This window comes from Myxocyprinus asiaticus, chromosome 35, assembly GCF_019703515.2.
Source record: "Myxocyprinus asiaticus isolate MX2 ecotype Aquarium Trade chromosome 35, UBuf_Myxa_2, whole genome shotgun sequence".
NCBI classification, from domain to species: Eukaryota; Metazoa; Chordata; class Actinopteri; order Cypriniformes; family Catostomidae; genus Myxocyprinus; species Myxocyprinus asiaticus.
The window spans coordinates 22,578,952-22,604,374 of NC_059378.1; the positions used below are offsets into that span (position 1 = coordinate 22,578,952).

At 42.6% G+C, this 25,423-nt stretch overlaps 1 protein-coding gene across 1 annotated transcript in view; it reads left to right on the top strand.

Moving 5' to 3' along the window:
• The window catches only part of ptprga (protein tyrosine phosphatase receptor type Ga), a 413,560-nt gene that overhangs the window by 258,458 nt on the left and 129,679 nt on the right, over nt 1-25,423 (top strand). Inside the window, exon 4 of the mRNA XM_051672679.1 lies at nt 3,092-3,240. Coding sequence (XP_051528639.1) covers nt 3,092-3,240 — 149 coding nt within the window. The remainder of the gene's footprint in view (nt 1-3,091; nt 3,241-25,423) is intronic.

Genomic DNA, 25,423 nt, shown 5'->3' on the forward strand with positions numbered 1-25,423 from the left:
CCGAATGTCAGTCCATGCCCACGACCACAGAGGTCGTTCCCGAGACTCTGCTCATGTTCATGACCACTGAGGTCATTTCCCAGTCATCCTGGACTCTTAGCCTCATGTTTTCGCCCCTCGAGCCTGCCATGGCTCTGCCTTCTACGACTTAACCTCTTGAGCTTCCCATGGCTCCGCCTGCCATGGCTTCACCCCCGAGCCTCCCATGGCTCTGCCTTCTACGGCTTTGCCCCTCGAGCCTGCCACGGCTCCGCCTGCCATGGCTTCACCCCCGAGCCTCCCATGGCTCCGCCTGCCACGGCTTCGCCCCCGAGCCTACTACAGCTCCGCCTTCCATGACTCCACCCTCCGAGTCTTCCATGGCTCCAGTCTCTAGTTTGTGGTCGCCACCCAGGCCTCCTGATCCTGTTTCAGCTTTGTGGCCGCCAACCAGGCCTCCTGATCCGAAGTCATTAAATCATTTTCCATTGTGTATATAATGCCCTGTTGTTTGCTTGTTCTTTGTCAGTTGTTATGTGTTTTGACCTCCAGTATATTACCAGTGTCCATCATAGATGTTTCCTTTGTTCCTGCGTTTTGCCCATCGTAGATGTTTCCTTTGTTCCTGTGTTTTCCCATTGTGGATGTTTTCTTTGTTCCTGCGTTTACACCGTTACCTTGTACTTTGTTTATTTAATAAAACTATATTTTAGCTGCACCTAGATCCAGCTCTTGGAACTTCCTTTCTAACGTTCCAGCAAACGTTACAGTATGACGCGCTGATACGGAGGCGTTTAGTCTCGTGGAACACGCGCATCTAAAAGGTTCTCACTCTTTCTTTGTTTCTGTCTTCTGAATTTTTTTTGTTTTGTTTTGTTTTGCGAGAATAGTATCATCTATGATAATGCTGCAAATGACCTCAGACATCTCAGCTCAGGAGGTGCTTTGAGTTCAGTTCGCTTCATTTCCACAGAGCAGTTCACTGTGAACGCAACTCTGCAGCCTGTAAAATAATACAAAATATATAAAATAATACAAAAACATGTTCACCATGAACCATGATTTATATTTCAGTAATTATTGTCATCATTATAATTATTATTTAACATTTATAATTGTTTTTATGTCTTCATTTGTGTAAGTAATTTTCCACCTGCATGTTTAGACGGATACTTGCCTGACAGTAAATGGAATGGTATATATATATATATACATATATATATGTTATTCTTTTATCACTTCATTATTGTCACAGTCTGTCTCCCTCATTTCCTTCAAGGACTCTTATTTTGAAGTTTTCCCCTGCACTATGTTTCCCAGAATTCACTGCTCTAATCACGTCCATCTGTTCATCGTCATCCTCACCTGCCTTCCATTCCCTCATTAGTTTTCTGTGTATAAATACCCTCTAGTTTTGTTCAGTCATTTGTCAGTCCTTGAAGTGTTACGTTGAGTTATGGAAGTGTTACGTTGAGTTATGGAAGTGTTACATTGAGTTATGGAAGTGTTACGTTGAGTTATGGAAGTGTTGCATTGAGTTAATGAAGTGTATTGCTAAAGTGTTTCCTTGTTTTGTTATCTTGTGAAGTTAGCTCCATCGTTTGTTCCACTCCAGCGTTTATAATTAAAGGATTTAAAGATTCTACTCCTGCATCTCCTCTCTTCTTCTTCCACTCCTAGACACCAATGTTACAATTATTTTATTTGCCATTTCGTTTTGAGTGCAATTTGAATTTAGAAATTTATTTGATTTAAGTTTTATGTTTTTTTAATTAATTAAATTTTCAATGCAAAATATTCAAGAATATTCACCGATCCCTCAGCCCCAGGGGTTGCCGATGTAATTGAATATTGCGATATATATATCATGAAGGAGGGAACAAAACGAATTTATTCACACACATGATGTATTTTCCCAGACAACGAAATACCCGACCAGTAGAGGATACACAGATGAAGTAGGTTCTTTGCCAGAGAGATGTTTACAACTGTTGTAAAGCCATCTTTCAAAAAGTTGAACAACACACATTTTAATTGCACGTTTTATTTTTTCCAGTTTCATTTGAATTTTTATTTAAAATAAATAAAAAATAAAGTTCAGAGTTTGAAATCAAGGTGTCTTGCTTTATTGTGTAGGCTTAACCCTAACCCTGCTTAACGAAAATTACCCCATAGCGTCCAACCAGCGCTAATACTGGTGTTCGTCAGTTTCCTGTGGAGATTTTTCGGCGACCAACCGACCAATCAAAACTTGGTCGACCAAGACTATTCTCATCGACTAATGTTTGGTCGACTATCAGGGGGCAGCCCTATTTGTAACTATGATAAGTGCAGTCTCTATACTATGATGTGGCCAAAATCTTGACTGAAATTTTTTACAGATACCATTTCTCTGTAAAAATTAACATAGTTGGGAGGACACTACCTTTTCTAGCATTTCAGACATAAATGAGTGATTTGTCAGGTGGAGATCGGCAAAATAACAACAGGAGTACCGTGTGAACAAACAGTGTTAACAGACTAAATTAGGATGCCATTCATAAAGTAATTTTGTCCTGTGTATGTGTGTGATTATGTTTTTATCACCTCCGGACTTGCCGTAGAAAGCGTATATCCCCTTATGCTGCTTCAGTGCTAAAATGATTTATGTTCCACCTGACTGTTCTGATTTTTGATTTGATTGCCGTTGTTTTCATAATTTTAGTGAATGAATATCGCGGTGTCGCATCTAGTATGGAGAGACTGCTTGTCGCTGGAATGCATCTAGTTAGGACACGGTGTTAGAGTCATTAGTTTGCGAATTTGACTGCACTAGTCACTGCATTTAGTTTAGTGTTCTGTCCATATCTGAGAACAAATGCAGATGTTCAAGAACCATTAATAGAAACTGAGCATCATGAAAATAATTTGGTTCCAGTATTTTGTAATGGAAAAGGGAATAGGAATGACTTTTCAATACTCAACACTAAAAGAAAGTGTCTTCCAAGGTTTTTTTTTTCTTACACCTTTATTTTCAGTTAAGAATTCATTGGTCTTACTGAGTCTTTGCATCGCATGTGTTTTATTTACTGACGCCCTATTTTTCCTCCTTCCTTTTCTCTCCACCTCACAGTGGCGATCCTCTTGAAGGACGATTATTTTGTGAGAGGAGCCGGGCTGCCAGGTCGCTTCAAAGCAGAGAAGGTGGAGTTCCACTGGGGCCAGAGCAATGGTTCAGATGGCTCTGAGCACAGCATCAATGGCAGGAGATTCCCTGTGGAGGTGAGCCTCAGCTAATCTCTCTCCAACGTCTGCTATATCTAAACAACCCAGCTTCACCAACACCCAACTCCTGCCAGCGTGCAATTTTCCAAGTCGCCACCTTTTTGAAATGACACTCTTATGGGGGACTTTGGAGTTCTTTGTTTTACTTGGTCTCAGTGTTCTAACAGTGCTCTAAATTTACAAAAGACCCTAAAAGTGTAATGCTTTGAATTTTACCTTTGTAGCTTTGGTACAACAAAGGGGGCAAGGTTTGGCTGGGTAGCATGGCCCATTAGTCCCCGCTGGTAGATGCCATAACTATACCATTATGCTGCCAAAAAGTATCTTTCTCCTTTGAAGGTACATGTGTATTCCATCACCTTTTCTTTAGCCATTTAGATTTTTCCTCTAGCCATTTAAATTATAATTAAAAAATTACTGAGCCCTTTAGAGGACAGGGAGGGATTTTTTTCTAATATAGGTTTGTGTTACCTCGCAATAAGTTTTGCATTCCCTCGCAGCAGTTTTTGTTTCCTCGCAATTATTTTGGGTTCCCTTACACTAGATTTATCTATCCCTTATGAAAACTGACCATGTTTTTACTACAGTAGCCTAACTATATTTGAACTATGGTATTTATAGTAAAACCATAACCACAAAATTTATCATGGTTTTAGCACAGTAATCATATTTAGGTTGAATGATATTTGTGGTAAAACCATAGAAATAATACAGGAAAACCAAAACTATGATAATAAAAATCAATAATTCTGCCCAAAAAATTTTAGTTAGTCTTCCTGTATTATTAATATTATATTATATTAATATTATAGTTTTATTACAAATGTCCCAGTTAAAATATGGTTACTGTAGTACAACAATGGTAAATTTTGTGGTCGGGGTTTTACTACTAAGTTTTATTTTCCTGTATTATTAATATAGTTTTACTACAAATACCATGGTTAAAATATGGTTTTCTGTATTATTAATATAGTTTTATTGCAAATGTCATAGTTAAAATATGGTTACTGTAGTACAACAATGGTAAAAATTTTGTGGTTGGGGTTTTACTAAGTATTTGTTTTCATGTATTATTAATATAGTTGTACTGCAAATATCATGGTTAAAATATGGTTTACTGTATTACTATTATAGTTTTATTGCAAATCTCATGGTTAAAATATGGTTAATGTAGTACAACAGTGGTAAATTTTGGGTTAGGGTTTTACTATTTAGTTTTTGTTTTCCTGTACAAATATCACGGTTAAAATATGGTTACTGTAGTAAAGCCATGGTGAATTTTGTGGTTAAGGTTTTACTACAAATACCAAGGTTTAACTATGGTTACTGTAGTAAAACCATGGGTAATTTTCATAAGGGATGGATAAAGCTATTGCTAAGAAACCCAAAATATTTGCGAGGGAATGCCAAACTTTTTGTGAGAGAACATAAAACTATTGTGAGGGAAGGCAAAACTATTTCAGAAAATAAAATCCCTTCCTGTCCTTTAAGGGGCTTCATAAAAAAGAAAACAAAAAACAATGTTATTTAAAAATTTTGCCTGAAATCCTCTTAAGGCCCCGGTATACTACCTATAAAATCAAAGAACGAATGAGTGTTACGTCATTTAGAACAAAATCTAGCCAAAACGTTTTTGCATTCGTTTTAGTGATTTGTAACGGCTCGCCTGGGCACACTTTTAGGAAAACGTCTTACTGGCTGTGAAACACCTTCTTACTGCCATTGGTCCACATCATCAGTAGGGGTGTCCTGGAGCTCCACCTACCTTGAGACAGACAAATGTTTTGTTTAATTGGTTTACAAAAGGAATCAAATCTACTAAAATACGCTCAAATGCCAATTCACTCTTGTACCATCTGCAGCGAAAGCCATTCACACATCTTCCCAAAGTAAGATGTTGTTAACCTCGGTATAATCACTGTAACACATACAGGTGCTGGTCATATAATTAGAATATCATCAAAAAGTTGATTTATTTCACTAATTCCATTCAAAAAGTGAAACTTGTATATTATATTCATTCATTACACACAGACTGATATATTTCAAATGTTTATTTCTTTTAATTTTGATGATTATAACTGACAACTAAGGAAAATCCGCCAGGTCTAGTCGGGGGGTGTCCCTCCCAAGGGGAGGACACCGCGGAGACCACACCTCACCCAAAGAAAGGGGGGGATATTTAAGTGGAAAAAATATGTCACATGGTCTTGACGACCAAGTGGAGAGTCTCAAGGTAGATCCTACCCAACGGGGGAGAAGTTACTACAAACATAGAGACTGGGGCAGAGGGGCTCTGCCCAAGGAAGACGTAGTTTGCCAACAGGGAAACGAATTAGCAGAATATATACATCGGATGGGGTTACCTTACAGGGAACCGCCACATGCTGAGCACCTACCCCAGAACAGGGCTCTTAGTTAGCACATGTACTGGGCCGGCAGCGAGTCTTTCCGAAAACTCGACTGCCACAGGGCTCGGAGGAAGTCAACCAGGGAACATAGTTTGTGAACACTACTGGGAATTAATGGCACACGTTTTCAGCTCAAAAGAGGTGGAAGGCGCTATGTGCAAGCGATACACCCAGCCGGCTATCCTGGGCGTATCCGCTTGTATTGCGTGCCACTACCTGGGACGAACCCAGTTCCACACGGAGGTTGTAGAACCTTGCAAAGGTGTTGGGTGTTGCCCAGCCTGCTGCTCTGCAAATGTCTGTTAGAGAGGCACCCCTGGCCAGGGCCCAGGAGGCCACTACACCCCTGGTAGAATGGGCTCGTAGCCCTACCGGGGGCGGCATGTCCTGGGCGTGATATGCCATAGCTATGGTGTCAAAGAGCCAGTGGGCGATCCTCTGCTTGGAGACAGTGCTTCCTTTCTGCTGTGCACCAAAGCAGACAAAGAGCTGCTCAGAGATTCTAAAGCTCTGCGTGCGATCCAAATAGTTGCGTAAAGCACGCACCGGACACAGCAATGATAGGGCAGGGTCTGCCTCCTCCTGGGGCAGCACTCGCATGTTCACCACCTGATCCCTAAAAGGCCTTGGGCACATAGCCCGGTCGGGGTCCCAGGATCACATGAGAGTAGTCCGGACCGAACTCCAGGCACGTTTCACTGACAGAGAACGCTTGCAGGTCTCCTACCCTCTTGATGGAAGTGAGCGCAGTCAGGAGGGCAGTCTTCAAGGAGAGTGCCTTAAGCTCAGCTGACTGCAAAGGCTCAAAGGGGGCTCTCTGTACACCCTGAAGAACTACAGAGAGGTCCCATGAGGGAACGAGGCATGGCCCGGAGGGATTCAGACCATTCCTCCTGGCGCCTCTCAGGAACCTGATGATCAGGTTGTGCTTCCCTAAGGACTTACCGTCGACTGCGTCATGGTGTGCTGCTATGGCGGCAACGTACACCTTCAAGGTGGAAGGGGTCAGCTGCCCTTCCAACCTCTCCTGCAGGAAAGAAAGCACTGATCCGACTGCGCATCTCTGGGGGTCTTCCCATCGGGAAGAGCACAACTTAGTGAACAGATGCCACTTAAAGGCATACAGGTGCCTTGTAGAGGGGGCCCTAGCCTGAGTGATCGTGTCTACCACCGCGGATGGTAGACCGCTTAGGTCTTACGCATCCCGTCCAGGGGCCAGACATGGAGATTCCAGAGGTCTGGTTGCGGCTGCCAGATGGTGCCCCGTCCCTGAGAAAGAAGGTCCTTCCTCAGGGGAATCGCTGGGGGGGGGGGCTGTCGCAAGGAGCGTGAGGTCTGAGAACCACATCTGTGTGGGCCAGTAGGGTGCTACCAGGATGACCTGCTCCTCGTCCTCCCTGACCTTGCACAGGGTCTGTGCAAGAAGCCTCACTGGGGGAAACGCATGTTTGCGTAGGCCAGAGGGCCAGCTGTGTGCCAGTGTGTCTATGCCGAGGAGGGCCTCGGTCAGGGCATACCAGAGCGGGCAGTAGGAGGATTCTTGGGAGGCGAACAGGTCCACCTATGCCTGTCTGAATTGACTCCAAATCAGCTGGACCACCTGAGGGTGGAGTCTCCACTCTCCCCTGAGGGTAACCTGCCGTGACAGCGTGTCCGCTGTACTGTTGAGGTTGCCCGGGATGTGAGTGGCTCGCAGCGACTTGAAGTGCTGCTGACTCCAGAGGAGGAGACGGCAGGCGAGTTGTGACATACAACGAGAGCGCAGACCGCCTTGGTGATTGACATATGCTACCGTTGCCGCGTTGTCTGTCCGAACTAACACGTGCTTGCCCTGGATCAATGGCCGAAACCTCCGCAGGGCGAGCAGAATTGCCAACAACTCGAGGTAGTTGATGTGCCAATGCAGTCGTGGGCCTGTCCTGTACTGATATGCCTGACCCTCGAATGCAAACCGCAGGAAGGGTCTGTGTCGAGGTAGGATCGAGACTGAATCACGTAGCCGAGTCGGACGGTCCGGACCAGCCATCGTGACAGATTGGAAAGCGCAAGCCATGCATCCAAGTTCCGCGCAAGGAGGACCAAGGGGACAACGTCGTCGGACGTACCGGCAGGTGGGGCCTCACGGCGGGGTGGAGCTCGAGGTACCACACCACGTCGTGGGCGTGCTGAGTCTAGGGACATCGAAGCACTTACCTGGCTCCTTGTGACCACCCCTGGAACAGCCTGGGATGGGGGAGGAAGAGGTCTGTCCTCGTAACCCATGGAGACTGTCACATCGGGGAGGCTGTGTGCCAAAGCTGGGCACTCAGGGGTGGGAAGACCACCGCTGGAGCGCCAATCCTGCAAGGAAAAACCCGTGGACAGTAGTCGTGATGACGACCGTGCACACTGGGTATGTGACCCAGGGAAGAAGGAAACCGCTCTTTTGCTGAACTGTTGGGTACCGCAGCCACTTGGGCATGTGGCAAAATCAAACAAAAATGCAACAAAAGATTCTCCACCCGGCCCTCCACCGGGGGATGGATCGGTCTTCTTACCAGCTCCAGGTGAGTGGGTTTCTTCGACCCTGGGTCGCCTGTCTCAGGGGTGCTTTGACGACCTCTGTGGGTTCTTAGCGGCTGACTGTGAGACGGGTGGCGTCTGCTTCCTGCAGTGGGCTCTATGCCGGGGCCGGGCCGATAGGGCCACAGGGGGACGCCCTTGGCGCAGGGGGACACCCTTGGCGACGAGCAGATGGGGTGCAGGATCTTGAGGCGCGCCGGGGCAGGATATGCCAGATAGCCTCTGTCTGCTGCTTCACTGTCGAGAACTGCTGGGCAAAGTCTTCGACGGTGTCACTGAATAGGCCAGCTTGGGAAATGGGTGTAGCAAGGTACCATGTCTTGTCGGCCTCACCCATCTCGACCAGTTTGAGCCAAAGGTGGCGCTCCTGGACCACTAATGTGGCCATCGTCTGCCCGAAAGACCGCGCCGTGACCTTCGTCACTCAGAGAGTAAGGTCTGTTGCCGAGCACAGTTCCTGCATCAGATCTGGGGCGGAACTACCCTCGTGCAGTTCTTTTAGCGCCTTGGCTTGGTGGACCTGCAGGAGAGCCATGGAGTGCAGGGCAGAGGTGGCTTGTCCAGCAGCGCTGTAGGCTTTAGCCGTCAGGGACGACGTGAACCTACAGGGCTTGGACGGGAGCTTTGGGCGTCTGCGCCAGGTGGCAGCGGTCTGCGGGCATAGGTGCACCACAAGCTCCTTATCCACCGGGGGAATCGCCGTATAGCCCCTGGCCGCCCCGCCATCGAGGGTAGTGAGTGCGGGGGAACTGATGAATCGGGGCCGGGCAGTAAAAGGTGCCCCCCCACGATTTCGTCAGCTCCTCGTGCATTCCGGGAAGATAGGCACTGGAGCGGGGCGTGGCTGCTTTGAGCGGCGCCGCGAGCCCAGGAACCAATCATTGAGCCACGAGGGTTCAGGGGAGAGCGCAGGGTTCCACTCTAGCCCGATGCTCGCGGCCGCCTGGGAAAGCATGTCTGTCATCTCTGCATCAGCTTGTGACTGGGCAGTCGTCCCCGAGGGGGGGAGCCCAGCTGAGGCTTAAGTGTCCGACTGGACAAGCCCGCTCTCCGATGCTGCACTCGAGAGCTCATCATCTTCGTGGGCTCCGAACAAGAGGCCAGACTCGCCGTGAGATGAGCCGGCGGACTCATCCGGAAGCCCGACTGGGGCAGACGAGCATGCTGGGGAATGGGAGGTCCACGGGGGGATACCCGGCAGAGGCGATTCCATTGGGGTCCCCAAATCGCCCCCGGTGCTGCCCGCGCTGGCCTTATACCCGTAGGTAGAAGAACCGAGGTGGGGAGCCGCTGGGGTGGCTTGCTTTCTTACTAAAGCAAGCTGTGACCGCAACGTTGCCATGGTCATGTTCTCGCAGTGAGAACATGAACCATCCACGAACGCTGCCTCCGTGTGGGTCGCGCCCAGACATGAAAGACAGCGATCATGACCATCCGAAGTTGAGAGATAACGACCGCAACCAGGAATAACACACAATCGGAAAGGCATCTTTAAAAATACGCATCTTTAAAAAGATGTTCCGTGTGTGCCGCTCTTTTAGAGAAATATACTCTTTTACAGAATTAAACTGTTTCAGAAAATATACTCTCCTTTTTCTGCCGAAGAGCTCAGGGGTGTTCTCTGCAGTGCACCAGTGCAGAGGAGGGAGAAGCCGCTGAAATGCACCACCAGATCCAGCAGAGGTGAATGAACAGTAGAAATTCAGCTCAATGAGCATGACCGTTCAGCTCCGAAGAGAATATCTGAATGAGTGGTTGCATACCAGCTCCTTTTATACCTGTATGTCCGGGGGAGTGGCATGCAAATACCACTCGCCAATTTTCAGTGGCCTTTTATCAAAGACCAGAGGTGTCTCGGGCTCCCAGAGTGACCCCTAGTGTCACTACATCGACACAACGTCGAGTGAGTGACAGATAGGGAACTGTTTTTTATAAATGTGCATTTGCAAATAAGGTCTTTGCGGAAATATAAAGAACGTCTTTATGTTCTGTAGAGGCGATATTGATCAGGTAGCTCAAGATACAAGTAGAGCAGACCCTTTTTATCCAGAGCGACTTGTGAACAGTCCCTCTAGAGCGATATATGTATAAATTCCTCTGATGTCTGTCTTTAGTGTGTTTGACTTGTTTGGTCTGTCACATTTAGTGTCTTGTAGTCAATGTGAGTCGAGCCTGAAGCTTGGAGAATATAGATGAGACTGCTCTTTTCATTCTGTTATGCAATTCAAGTTGTTTAAAGAAAAAGACAATGAGACAGACGTGAGAAAGAAAAATTCAGAGCATCACAGAAGCGCCAGAAACATAGATGACAAGAAGAAAGATGCAAGAGTGAAGGTTAGCAAAGAATTACAAAAAGAGAGGGAAAAAAATTAAAGTTGAAGTGAAGTGTGGCCTATTACAAATGTAGTCTTCACTAGCCAAAACGCAAGTGTACAACCAACACACTCATTAAAAACTAATTAAGTCGGGAAGCTAATTAAGGCTATCAGCAGTGGGGCTTGGTAGTTATCCTGGTGTGACATCACTTGTTTTGCCCTGTGCCCTCTTCATGAAAGCTCTCAAACCAAGATCTTCACACACTTCTTATAGATAGAAGCATCACCTGTGTATTATAGCCATTTTTGAAAACCTGTATTAGCCTGTAGTGCTCACACCACTTCCTTATAAAGGGGATCTTGACATGATTTAGAGGGTGCAGAGTGAGAGAAGAGGGCGTATTACACTGAATGAATTATACTAATTAGAATCACTGAAGAGTTATTGAAAGACTGGGATGGAGGACTTTTTCATTTGTTGTTGTTGTTGCTATTAGGGTAACTTAAGGTTAGACTGTTGATTCTATAGAGTTAGAAAAAATAGTCTCTTTGTATGGTTTAAGAGACTAAAAATAAGAACTATAGATTTAAGGTAATACGCTATAAGCTGCTTTTGTTTGTTATTGATTGTTTGGATCAGCTGAAATGGAGTCAGGCGAATTTGAGACTTGTTTATTTGTAGATTAGTTATTTTTGTCTCACATCTTAACAAAGTAATATTACAGCTCTACTTCAAATCGATCCTCAAATAATATTCCCAAGTGGCTCCCAGGGTTTGGAGGGCAATACGTTGGTTTGAAATTTGGGTATGTTGTCTGTTTTTCTTATCTTTAATGCAGAGTCAGACACATTTGAGAGTTCAATTTTCTTACCTCAAAACATCTGTGATGTATTGAACATTGTTGTGGCAAATTCTTCTGATGTAAAAATTGTAGGGTAAAGTTATCTTCCTGGCTAATGTAAATAACATTTTGTCGGAATTGTGAAAATTGGTTGAACTTGTGATAGTCTTGGAAGCAATGTATAGCTGTCATAGAGTTACATTATAGCTGTATAATTTCCAGATATTATTGTAAATATTTTTTTAAGGATAGTGAACCCAAAAATTAACATTCTGCAATCATTCCAAACTTGCATGACTTTCTTCTTCCATGGAACACAAAAAGATTCAGTCACCATTCATTTTTATTTGTATGAAATACACAATTTAGTATTTTCATTTTTGAGAAAACTATCCCTTTAAAGTTTAATGAAAAATAGATATTTTCTTGCTGACTGGACCATCAGAAAATCCCTTACTGCCCTGTCATATCTGCACAAACAAAATCAGACTCCATTGTTGACTACGTATACATGGAAACCAGAAAGTGGCTTATTGCGAGAAAGCAGTGTTCCAGTTTACATGCACAATATATATAGCTACTCTTTACACCCATATACATGGCATCCAAAGAAGACTTCACTATTTTATTCTCCATTGCTTTGAATTTTACCAGATATTCCAGAGTTCTTGCTGTGTTCGTTTCCTTAACTATCTATCACGACCTGCAGCGGAATTGTGCTGCAAAAGTGGGGTTTTCCTCTTATGTAAAACTCTGGGATTCTCCCAGTGTACGAGCACATATACGAGAATGTGAGGGACAGTCGATATTTTACATTGGTGTGTATGAATGGGTATATTTTATAGTGTATGTGCTTTTCCTATGTTGACTTGTTGTTGGGCTCCATCTTATGACGTTCGTTCTCTGGTCTGTTCATGCACATGCACAGACCTCAAAAACCTGTTAGATCTCAGGGCTTATGTGTTTACATGGCCAAATTAAGCCGCAATCTCCGGGAGAAACCTGGGTGCGTTAAAGCGCTTTCTCTTAATCCCTTAAACGGCATAAGGAAATCGGCATTCTTGTTTACATGACGTTTCAGAACGGCACTTTCTGTAAAAAACCTAGAATAAAATAGTTTTCTTCAGTACATCTAAATGTGGTCATTGACTCGACTCAGCCCTGTTTACCAAACAAGTTTTCCGTGTTTTTGTTTCTAAGTGTAGCATTTAAGTTTTGTTTTAGCTAGAGAGTCGACTTGAGGCATGAGGTAATTAAAAGCTGCCCCCTTTGAAGGGCTGTTCAGATTCTGACCAACAGCACTCAATTTTTGACAGAGCACCCAATGGCCCTTGACTTAAATCTGAGATCTGCCAGCTCACTGTCATTATCACTAGGGAGAGTACTCTTCGTCCTTCACTAAGCTGCAAGCTGGCCCTTCAGACATGGTAATCCAGGGTCTTCATGCTGTGGACAAAAAGCCCTCCTTTTTAAGAGTTTTACAGAGCTAAAAAACAAACTCCTCTTTCAATGAAGGAGGGATTTGTGTGCCTGGGTAGCTCAGCAAGTAAAAATGCTGACTATCACGAGTTCGAATCCAGGGCATGCTGAGTGACTCCAGCCAGGCCTCCTAGGCAACCAAATTGGCCCGGTTGCTAGGGAGGGTAGAGTCACATGGGATAGCCTCCTCGTGGTCACTATAGTGTGGTTCTCACTCTCGGTGGGGCGCGTGGTGAGTTATGTGTGGATGCCCCGGAGAATAGCATGAAGCCTCCACACGCACTGTCTCCACAGTAACGCGCTCAACAAGCCATGTGATAAGATGTGCGGATTGACTGTCTCAGATGTGGAGGCAACTGTGGTTCGTCCTCCGCCACCCGAATTGAGGCGAGTCACTGCGCCACCATGAGGACTTAGAGCGCATTGAGAATTGGGCATTCCAAATTGGAGAGAAAAGGGGAGAAAAAAAAATTTAAAATTAAAAAAAATGAAGGAGGGATTTAGGCGAGGAATCTGAAATGAAAGAGTTGGTCTTACTAGCTCATATTAGCTCTGTCCTGCCTGTTTTTACAGTTTACACTTCTTAGGACAGAAACATACTCTATGCAAGTACGCATTGTCGAACAATGCTTCCCAACCCCCCTCCCCCCTATCCCTTTGGTTTCCTTTCTTCCATCAAGTAAATTGTATTATTAGATCAGTTTTTCTTTTGGTCATTCAGATGAAGAATATGAGCTGATCTCGAATCAGAACTTTTGGCTTGAGACCGTAAGTGAGGTCGAGGAGTATTATGGTTGTTTGCAAAGTTATGTGTTAGTTGTTTTCTGTTTAAAATGTCTCTCCAGTGCCTGCTCTCATTTTTGGCAAAGTTAATTGCAGAAAATTACTGTGCAGAAATGGAACTATGATTGTTAACATTTCGTGGAGGTTATGGATGGAGTAGGTGAAAAACAATGTTTACATTACCATTGGGATGTTTTTAAGTGGGTGAATCTTATGAAGAAATGTACGTGTCATAATGTATGTCACCCCAAAAACGAAATAAGAAAATATTTTTTGCATTGTGACTTTATTTTCATGACAATTAAGCACTTTTCCCCCATAAATTCTAATTCCTGTCATGCTAAAACCACAAAATTACTCTAATACATTAATTAAAATCATCCTGTCCAGACACAATACTTTTTAGCCCAAATACTGCATAAATTGAATTCAGTACAATTAACAGAATGTTACCGTATACACATAATTGTACTTTACAATTGAAATTATATCATTTTTAATTTTTTATTTTTTTTATTCACATTACAGTAGATTACACTAATGAGTGATTTATTTCGCATTACAGACAATTGGGGGCAAGGTCCTTACAAATTTCTTTTTTAAATGCAAAATATAACTTCTTATTTTTATCCTTTAAATTTTGGGGGAAAATATGACCCATACATTTCTTAAAAGCTTTGAGAGATTCATTTTGAGAGATTTTGGTGGTCTGTGGATAGTTCTGTGTATATTAGTGTGTTGTGACTGGTGGGCTTCTGAGGCTGATGTTGAGGAGACTGTGATAAAGAGAGAGAAATTTAGCCTTCATGTTCTCTCTGTTCTTCCTGAAGCTGTTTGCACACTCACACATGCTAAACAGCCTGAGGTGGCGACACTGAGAGAGGAAGTTGACAGGGTGGGTGTGAGATGAGCTGTGGCAGATGTCTGTCAAATGACACGTCTACAGACACCCAAGGCAACAAAGCAGAGGAGATGCGGGAGTTGAGTTTGTATGGGGGGGAGTTAATGCCTCCTGGTGGAGGTGTATATTGTCATACTCAGTGTTGGGGAGTAATTAACTAAAAGTAGCAATGCTACTAACTTGAAGGGATAGCTCACCCAAAAACTTTTATTCTCTCATCATTTACTCACCCTCATGCCATCCCAGATGTGTATGACTTTCTTTCTTCTGCAGAACACAAACAAAATATCTCAGCTCAGTAGGTCCATACTATGCAAGTGAATGGTTACCAGACATTTGAATCTCCAAAAAGCATAGAAAGGCAGCATAAAAGTAATCCATATGACTCCAGTGGTTAAATCCATATCTTCAGAAGCGATATGATAGGTGTGGATGAGAAACAGATCAATAAAGAGCTATTCAGCCGTGATGACAAAATGTGTTTAACATTGAATGGAAATAAAGTAAAATAGTCTTGTTGTGTGCTGTTCTTGGCTAACTTGGTTCCCTATAGGAAACCTACCTTATTAAGCCTCTTATAGCCACAATTTGATTGTGGTTTTTACTGTAATGTACCCATAATAATAACCAGGTTTTTTAATATCATACCCCATGTGAGTGCTTGGGATTTTTGGCTTGAAGTTGAAACCAGCAACGTGATTCTCTGAGACCCTGCAGGTTGGATGAAACACTTTTGATGTAGTACTACATTTACCTGTGTTTTACCAAAAAAATACAAGAATTTAAAAAAATGGAATAAAACCGTTGATCAATTACTCAAATGATCAGATGATCACTATATTGATTTAACTAGTGGTGATTCAAACTTTGACTGCAAGGGGCTGGGTTCAGGTTCAAATCCAGGAAGGTTTAATGATTTTTTTTAAATAAACCAAGCAAAATGCAACTGTATGTCAAGAAATGTAAATCAGGAACAAGGCGCATTTGGTTTGATTAATTCACTAGAATGGCAAGCAGGCCTCGGATAAGCGGTAAGTTAAGAGCTGTGCGACTCGGTGCCCCAACAATGAATATGACACATGCGACTTGTGCATCCTAAAATGGACCAAATTTGACTTCATCATAGGATGCGTAAATCTGCAACCCTACTGACCAGTAAGATGAAAACAAATAAAGACTAGAAAGCAAATGATGGAACTACAAATGAATGGGGAAAAATAGAAACTACAGTAAACAGAAATCCACAAGCAGTGTAGGCCTACTCCTATCCCAATGAGGGATGAGCCCCTACCCTCAAAAAGTCCCATAGGTCCTAAGCTTTTGTGTCCACTATAGTCTGTTTTCAAACTGGGGGCCGCAAGGGGGTGCTAGGGGGTGTGCAGAAAATTTCAGAAAAAAAGTGAAAAAAGCACGTTATATTGGGATGCACAATTAATCGTATTTTAACTGCGATCACAGCTTATGCCTCTCACAACAGTCTGCATATTAGTGAGCTAGCAAACAGAAATGATCAGCCATGAAATAAAGTTGCATTCATAAATTCAACTCTTTTTTTTATTATAGGCTGTGTCTACAGATGACAGACCAAATCGCAAGCGTCAAAGCCCTTCTGAAGTCAATTTTTTTTTTACACAACTGACCAATCACGCTCTCTTCAGAATTTCGCCACTGACCAATCAGTTTCACTTTCGAGCAGGCGCCGAAGTACAGAGCCGCAGTAGTTTGATCATCGTATGTACTGTATCAGACTCGCATCAGAAAAATTGAAAATGCTGCATTCGGAGACTGTGTACGGAGGTAGGATGAAAATCAGGTGTCTTTCAGCTGTTCTGAGACCAGTTTCCATAAAAGTTCCATTCATTCAACAGTGCTGTCGGTTAAAAGCCATTAAGATTAGGCAGCAAGTAAGCTGAATAAACTTTGTATGCAGCACAGTGTTACAGCAGTTCTGTGCTCAATTGACATGAACTTTCATCTCGCTCTCTCATTATGTATTATGCACAGAAGTTCAGAACAGCTCTGCTCTGCGATCGTTAGGTTTGTGGGCGCTGTTAACGTGCGCTGACCGTGTTAAAAAACGCTCCAGATTTACTTCAGTTGCATAATTTCAAGTATGTTTGGCCATTAAAAGTGCTTACAAATTCTAAAATACACTCATGGCACTGTGGTTTTGTGGACCGTGGAGGAGATGGGAGCATTTTACCTTGTTATGAAGGTGCACCTGTAATGATGGAGCAGGAGTGGTATCAGGATCCATGTGCAGATTTATTGTAAACAACAGAGGATATATATATTAATAACAGTCCAGGGTAATAATCCAAAACAGTAGAAACATGCAGAGGTCGGTACACAGGGAAATCAGTCCAAAGGGGTAAATAATCCAATATCGGAAGACATCGAGAGATCAAAGCACAGAGAGATCAGTCCAATCAATACATCAAATCCAAATTGCAAGGCCAAATAAACATAATCCAAAACACAGCAGAGTCAAACACAGAAGATATAAGTCATATAATAAACGCTCAGAATGCTTGCCAGGGCAGAACAATACTTCGCACTGATCTTATAGTGTTCAGTGCTTAAATAGTCCATAGGTGATTAAACTAAGGAGAAACAGGTGTGACAGTTTTAGAATTTGGGCGAAGGAGACCTCTGGTGATGTTCAGGAGAAGTGACTCGTTCCAAGGGTGTAACAGAGCCCCCCCCCCGCAAGCGGCTCCTGAGGCGAGGAAGCTGTCTGCGTCAGGGTCTACCTCGAGCTCTAGGAGCAGGACGATCAGGATGATCTCGGTGGAATTCCATGATGAGGGTTGGATCCAGGATATCCTCGGTGGTGACCCAAGAATGCTCCTCCGGTCCATAACCCTCCCAGTCCACCAGGTATTGCAAAACACGACCCTGACGTCTCGAGTCTAGAAGCTTGTGAACTTTGAATGCCTCCTCACCATCAATCATCAGAGGGAGTGGTCTCTGGTCGTGAGTCACGTTGTTCCCCCTCGGACCACCAGCAGGTTTAAGCAAGGACACAATAAACGTAGGAGAAATACGATAACTAGCCGGGAGCTGAAGTCTAAAGGAAACTGGAGTAATCTGTTTTATAATTTTGAATGGACCAACATACCTTGGACTCAGTTTTTTACATGGCAGACGGAGACGAAGATCCTGAGTAGAGAGCCAAACCCATTGTCCAGGTCGGTAATCGGGGTTTGGTAGATGATGGCGATCGGCCTGTAACTTTTGGTGACGTACAGCCCTTTGAAGGTGAACATGAGCTAAATCCCATACAGCCTCACTGCGACGCATCCAATCATCCACTGCAGGAACATCTGAAGGTTCACCAGCCCATGGAAATAATGGAGGTTGAAAACCCAGAATACATTTAAAGGGAGTTGTGCCAGTAGAAGGTTTGTGGAGGGAATTCTGGGCATACTTTGCCCAAGGTAGATATCGACTCCATTCAGACTGATTGTGATGACAGTAAGAGTGTAGAAATCTTTCTAGTTCCTGATTGAGATGTTCCGACTGACCATTTGACTGAGGGTGATACCCAGAAGTGAGACTTACATTGACATTTAACTGTTTGAAAAAAGCCTTCCATAAGTGGGAAGTGAATTGTGAACCTCGGTCCGAAACAATATCTTCAGGCAGTCCGTACAATCTGAATACAAATTGGAATAATAATTCCGCAGTTTCAAGAGCAGTGGGTAACTTGGGTAGGGGAATCAAGCGGTAGGCCTTGGAAAAACGATCAACCACTGTAAGTATAACAGTGTTTCCTTGAGACACGGGTAGGTCTGTAACAAAGTCTAAAGCTATATGAGACCAAGGGTGTTGAGGTATCGGTAGAGGTTGAAGCAGGCCAGCAGGTGCTGACTTAGATGATTTTGAAATAGAGCATACCTCACAACTGCGGATGAAGGTATTTGTATCCTGCACCAGAGTGTTCCACCAGAACTGATTTTGAAGAAGTTTGATGGTGGCCTGAATGCAAGGATGGCCGGAATACAGGGAAGAAAGGACCCAGTGTATCACACGAGGTCATAAGACAACTGGTACATAAATCCTGTGAGGAGGACAATTGTTTGGAGGAAGGTGTGCGGCTCGTGAAATCTCCTCCATGATCTCCCATCGAACAGGAGCAACCATGACTGAGGAAGGAATAATCGTCTCACTGGTATGATCCTTGTTGATCTTCTCATGAATTCGAGAAAGTGCATCCGCTTTAATGTTCTTGGACCCAGGACGGTAAGAAATGCTGAAATCAAATCTTGTGAAAATTAATGCCCACCTAGCTTGGCAAGGGTTCAGTCTTTTGGCTGCACAGATGTATTCCAGGTTGCGGTAGTCTGTGAGAATATGGAAGGGTTGTCGTGCTCCCTCTAACCAATGGCGCCACTCCTCGAAGGCTGCCTTCATGGCCAATAATTCTCGATTGCCCACATCATAGTTCCATTCTGTAGATGAGAGTTTGCGAGAAAAGAACGCACATGGAAATAACTTAGCTGGAGAGGCATGGCATTGAGAAAGTATCGCTCCTATACCTGTATCCGAAGCATCTACTTCTAACACAAAAGGTAGAGATGGATCAGGATGCCAAAGAATGGGAGCTGTAGTGAAACATTTCTTTAATTCCTCAAAAGCCCTCTTGGCCTCTGCATTCCATTTTAGCTTCTTAGTAGACCTCCGGAGGATTGACGTGAGATGTGCTGCTACAGAACTGAAATTTCTGATAAATCGTCTGTAAAAGTTGGAGAATCCTAGAAATCTTTGAAGTTCTTTTACTGTAGTTGGTAGTGGCCAGTCAAGAATGGCTTGGACTTTAGATTCCTCCATAGCTACCCCATCTTGAGTAAAAACATACCCTAGAAAGGTGATGGTTGTCTTGTGGAACTCACATTTCTCTGCTTTGGCATAAAGCTGATGCTGAATCAGACGTTGCAGTACCGCTTGGACATGTTTGATGTGTTCCTCCAATGTTGATGAAAAAATCAAAATATCATCAATGTAGACAATGACCCACCTGTTTAGCATGTCTCTGAAGACCTCATTAACAAAAGCTTGGAATACTGAAGGACAGTTGGATAGCCCAAAGGGCATTACCTGGTACTCATAGTGTCCGGTACTGGTAGAGAATGCAGTTTTCCACTCGTCTCCCTCCTGGATGCGAATGAGGTTACAGGCGTTAAGTAAATCTAGTTTGGTGTAGATCTTTGCTGAATGAAGCAATTCAAGAGCTGCGGGTACTAGCAGAAGAGGGTATCGAAACTTGACTGTTACATCATTTAATCCATGGTAATCAACACAGGGTCGAAGTCCTCCATCCTTTTATTTTCACAAAGAAGAAGCCTGCGCTGACAGGGGAAGTGGATAGACGGATGAAGCCTTTTGCTAATGACTTCTCAATGTACTCTTCCATGGCCTTAGATTCTGGTTCTGACAGAGGGTAGATGCGTCCCCAAGGTGGAGTACTGTCAGGCAGAAGATCTATACCACAGTCACAAGAACGGTGAGGTGGAAGTTGAGTGGCCTTGATTTTGCTAAATGCCTCAGTGAGATCATAGTATTCAGCAGGAAGCCCAGGATCTTCTTCAACAAAAGTGGATGTCACAGCGATGGTGTTGTTTTGTCTGGGTATAACAGTTCTTAGACAGTTTTGGAAGCAGTAATGAGACCAACTTGAAATTTGTCCTTCCCTCCAGGAAATTGCAGGATCATGCAAACGTAGCCAAGGTAAACCAAGGATCACTGGTGTCTTAGGAGAGTGAATGACCAAGAACTGAATTTTTTCAACATGAAGCAATCCAACTTGTAGGACGAGAGGTTGCGTGATTTGTTGTAATTGGCTTATTCCTAGAGGGCGTCCATCTAAAGCTATGACATGTAAGGGGGGATCACAAAAGATAGTGGGTAAATGGTGGGCTTTCATCCAACTATGATCTATAAGATTACCAGCAGATCCAGAATGAACCAAAGCAGATACGTGTATTTTTTATTCCAAGGGTGTAACAGCACCAGAGCCCGTCAAAGCTGTTGTCAACAGAAACAACACACACACACACACACACACACACACACACTTTCTTCATTTTTTTTTCTCATCAAAATAATGAATTGAGACCGGCCTGCTAAATTATTACAGAAATATATTACTATTGTTTATTGCAACAATAATAATTATAATGATATTAATAATAATAATAAATAATTTTTTAGAGAACTTATGTGTGAATGCCCTACAGAGTAACTCTTATATTGGAAGTAAAGCATTGGCAAAACATGACTTAATTTTGGTCAAATCATTTACTAGTTTGCAGTTTTAACACCTTGTCCAACATGAGAGCTGCTGTTTATTGTAATTTTATTTTTTATTTTAGAATTGATATCAGAGCAGTGGCAACAGTATTGTTTGTCCAAATCATGCAGCCCTGTAATGAAAAAAAAAAATCTCAAAGGGCAGAAAAATCGTGATTAATAATCGTGATTCAAATTTTAAGCAAAAAACATCATGATTATCAGTTTAACTATTATCGTGCAGCCCTAATGTTATTCAAGGACCTGATTGCAGTCTGAGGGGTCCCTGGAAAGAGGATCATCATATTTGGGGGTCCTTGGCTTCAAAAAGTTTGAAAAACCCTGGTCTATACACCTCAAAGCCATGACAATATCCCGTAAGGCTTATTCATATCCAATGAACATTTAATAATCACTGCAACAAAAACAAGAAACTTGGTCCATGCAATCTTAGTCACCACTGAGTGCCTTAAGTTTCCCTTGCAATTAATGGTTTGAATGAATTATCTGATATTAATAATAGTAATAACTACAGTAATGACCAGATAACAAAGTCTATGCATCCCAGTTCATAATCGTGCTAATTTTCCTTTTTAAAATAAAAAAGCCCTGCCACCCCATCCCATGGTGACAAAAGCTAGTTTGCTGGTGCGTTCAGTGGTTGTCAAACGCATAAAATGTAAATTGTTGTAATGTGTTTACAAGAGATAATGGAAATGTGATAAATGAACAGTTTGTTGGTTATTCCGTTTTGAAGACAAAATTTAGAAAACAAATTATCAGAAGGTACACAGACTCATCTTCAAAAACAGAATCCAGGTGCTACACTTTTCAAAGGTGCGATGCTAATATGTTTCCCAAGACCCATTTCTGTTCCCATGGCTATGGGCTTTGTCTCTCTGTGACAGATGAAGGAAGCAACAGCTTTACGCGACTTCTACCTATGCGCCCATGAATACACATGAGGCAACCCGGCCTGAACCATCTGCGTTTTGCTGCAAAATGCCGCACTCATTTTCCCGGAGTCGTCTTGATAAATGATTTACAAGGCCTGCCATTTAGTAATTGTTCTCTAATAAGACCCCTGAATGGCATGATTAAGTGCAGCCCTGCTGCATTCAGGCCGGCTGTTTTAACTGTAAATCTCTGTTTAGTATGCCAGTCATATTCAGAGAGGCGTAGAATCTTCAATCAGGCAGGCATCAGCCTCCATGCTGCATTTATCCTGATAACACTTATATTGCTGTCTCAGATCACACACTTAATCACACACACGCACACTTTAGCTTTGCTAAAGGCCCTTCATTTCCTCATGAATAAGTCAAGCCCCACACAAATCGACTCCTTGCACATTTCATCTATTAATCTTTAACCCATGTGTCTCTTTCTGCATGTTGAAAACTAAGACGAGGTCGCCGTCACTGTTTGGCACAAATGCTATTATAACATTTAAATCACCCAAATAAATAATGACAGAATAATATTAGAACTGGTTCCCAGAGTTTGGATGGCAATATGGTGTTGCGTCAAATGCAGATGCAGACGTATTTGGATATCTTATGAGCAGACCTGCATGGAATTTATACATGTAGAACACTGCAGGTTTCCACTGAATTGTAAGCCCCATCATTCACAGGGTTCTGCACATCCCTTTCTCATTCTGTGTTTGTTTATTAAATCAGGGTTCAATAATGAAGATGGAGTTTTGGGCCAGTTGGCAGAACTTTCACTTGCCCTATCAAGACAGTGCTGTGTTTTCACTACATAATACATTAGTTTGCTAATCAACGTTGCTGTTGTGAATTGTATGATTAACGCATTTACCGTTAATACAGTATAAACCAACATAAACACTGAAGGGTGGAACCTTTGCGATGTGTCTGCCTGGAGTCTATTTGTTGTACAAAACAAGCCTATGTGGAACTTGTGACAGAAATCAAGAATTTTTCAGCCTAAGTAAGGCAGTACCACAGCACGTCTTAACTATCACCAAAACACAGAATGAGACATTTTTGTCTGCAAGCACGTTTCATGTGGAGTTCAAAGCGGCACTTGACACTTGTGTTGATGTGTATCATAAACACAGCTTCACGATTGCTATAACAAAGCGGATAGCTAAAGTCTACTGTGGGGTGTAAGAGTTTAAGAGATTTAATGCTCATTGCAATGAATATTCAACCTATGTAGAGACTAGTTCTTTCATTTAGTCAACCTTCCTTTTAGACTTTGGGAAATGTTAAATGTTACTTAAATTGGTGCTATTTTAGTGCATTTCTGTCTTTATCCTGTGGAAGGCTTTGTTTGGAAAATTTTTATGAAGCATTATATTGTTACATGTTGTTTTGTTTTCTTTCCTAAGAAGGAAATAAATGCATTTTGACAGGAAAAGAAGCATATTTAGAGTCAAATTTTTGTGATTAATCACGATTAACTACGAAAAAATGATGCAGTTAATCGTGATTAAATATTTTAATCAACTTGCAGAACTAGATGATTTAAATATATTACCAAGGTAATGTTGTCCAGCTGGCTAACCTAGATGAGGTTTTGTGGAAATTGCAAGAATAACTTGTGGTTAGTCTTGAAAGTATTAGTTAGAATGGGCTGAAAAATTATAAACAAATCAACGTTTCATTTTCCACCAAAAAAGTGTGTATGAATTTTATAGCTTTCATGGAGATTTCATTTATAGCTTCCAGCTATTATTGTTAATGAAAAACCTAATAAATTATTGGTATTGACACTGGTATAGGCCATTGAAAAACCTGTATTGGTCGACCACTACTTTTAGCTACCAATAGGAGTGTAGCACCCTCAGCTCTTTTTTATCATATTTTACCACATTTAAATCCATTTGGCAAATATTCCTCCAAAATCAGCACAGAAAATGTAAAAAAAAAAAAAAAGAAAAAAAGATCCACAGATTCAGTGTGGGCTTGTCTATGATCAGTATTTTCAGAGTTTGGGGGCTGTTTTTTTGTAGCCGAGGAAGAGGTTGAGTCCAAAAGGCACTGAACGGCCTGATGAAATTTGGGTGTGTTGTCTGTGTTTCTCTTATCTTCAACACAGCCCGCATTTAAAACTCCTGATGGGAGGGAGGTCAGGAAGTTGTTGGATTGTGGTATACAGTGCTTAGGTGGTCAGCATTCCATTTAATCATGTCTGAACCCCTCATCCAGCCAGCTCGATGATAAACGGGTAAAATGAGCAATACGAGAGAGAAGCACTCCCTGAGGCCTTTGTCCACCTCTACCGATAAGAGAAGCACAAAGTAAATTAACATGTGATGGGGGGCACAGAAGCAAACACACACCGCTGTGGGTATCAGAGATAAGACGTGGCATTGATGAATTAAATTTTATTTCACATCAGCTGCAGCAGATGATGCTATAGAAAGCACATTCCAAAATATTACCTGATGCAAAGATAGCCAGAAGGAGAGAATGCTAGAATCCAACCACAGACACATGGGTGTTTGGGTGTTCCAGGAGAATATGGTAGTGTACAAAAGGAACTGCACAAGCGATGGAAATTAGCATACATTAGCAGACATGTATACTGTTACAATGTGTCCGCTTTTCATTTCCTTCTTTTATTGAAAATTGACCTGACAATGCAGCTATCATACCATTCTTTTCTTGTTTGACAGGCCTGTGGTAACCAAAAACAGAAAATACAGTGCTAAATGTCTAAGCATTATCAGCGCCAACACAGAATATGCAGCTATGGGAAATTGAACATGTACATTTCCCTTTTTGGTTTTATTGAATAGTCAAAAAGTGAAAAAGTCCAACAAATAAAATTGCAACAAGATATTTAATCTGAGATAACACACAGTGTTGACATGTCTGCTTATTATAAATCTAAATATGGGAAGTCGTGGGTTGCATTTTTCTTTTCTATTTCTTTTCTTTTTTCATTTGAATGGTCACATTTCCTTTATTCATATAGCCAGATGTGACCTGCTTAGTCATTTTGAGTCACTTGGATCCAGAAACTCATTTTGAGTTTTATGCACTAAAGTAAAAAGGAAAGCATTTAAATTATTATATCAGCCAACATTTAAATTATTATCTCAACAATAGTTTGGAAAAACATAAAAACGATTGTAACAGTTCAGGAAAGGAGGATGCAGGAACTGAATTAACAATCAACAAAACTTTAATGAGACACCAACATAAAACTGAAACAAAACTACACACACACACAGAGTGGCCGCATGCGTCTCTCTCTCTCTCTCTCTGGCATCCCCAGCTCTTCCCAGATCTCCTTACCGCTGATTAGTCAACTCAGCGCCGGACGTGCATCCTCATGGCCCGTCCACGCCCCCCTCCTCTTCACACTCCTCCACTGCCCGATTCAGGCTGGGGCACCATCCAGACTGGCTTACTCTTTATTGGAAACACATTATTTGGGTGCAAGTTGCAATTTAGCCTTTTTTTATATGTGTTTTATCCAGTTTATGCTCCTTTCTCCCTAATTCATAAACTACCTAATCCATTTTTACAAGTCTTGTATTTAGACTTATTTTGATGAGTCAGCTCAATTTTTTGGGCTTGTTTATAAGGTTGCTTGTTTTTTTCCAGCAAGATCTGG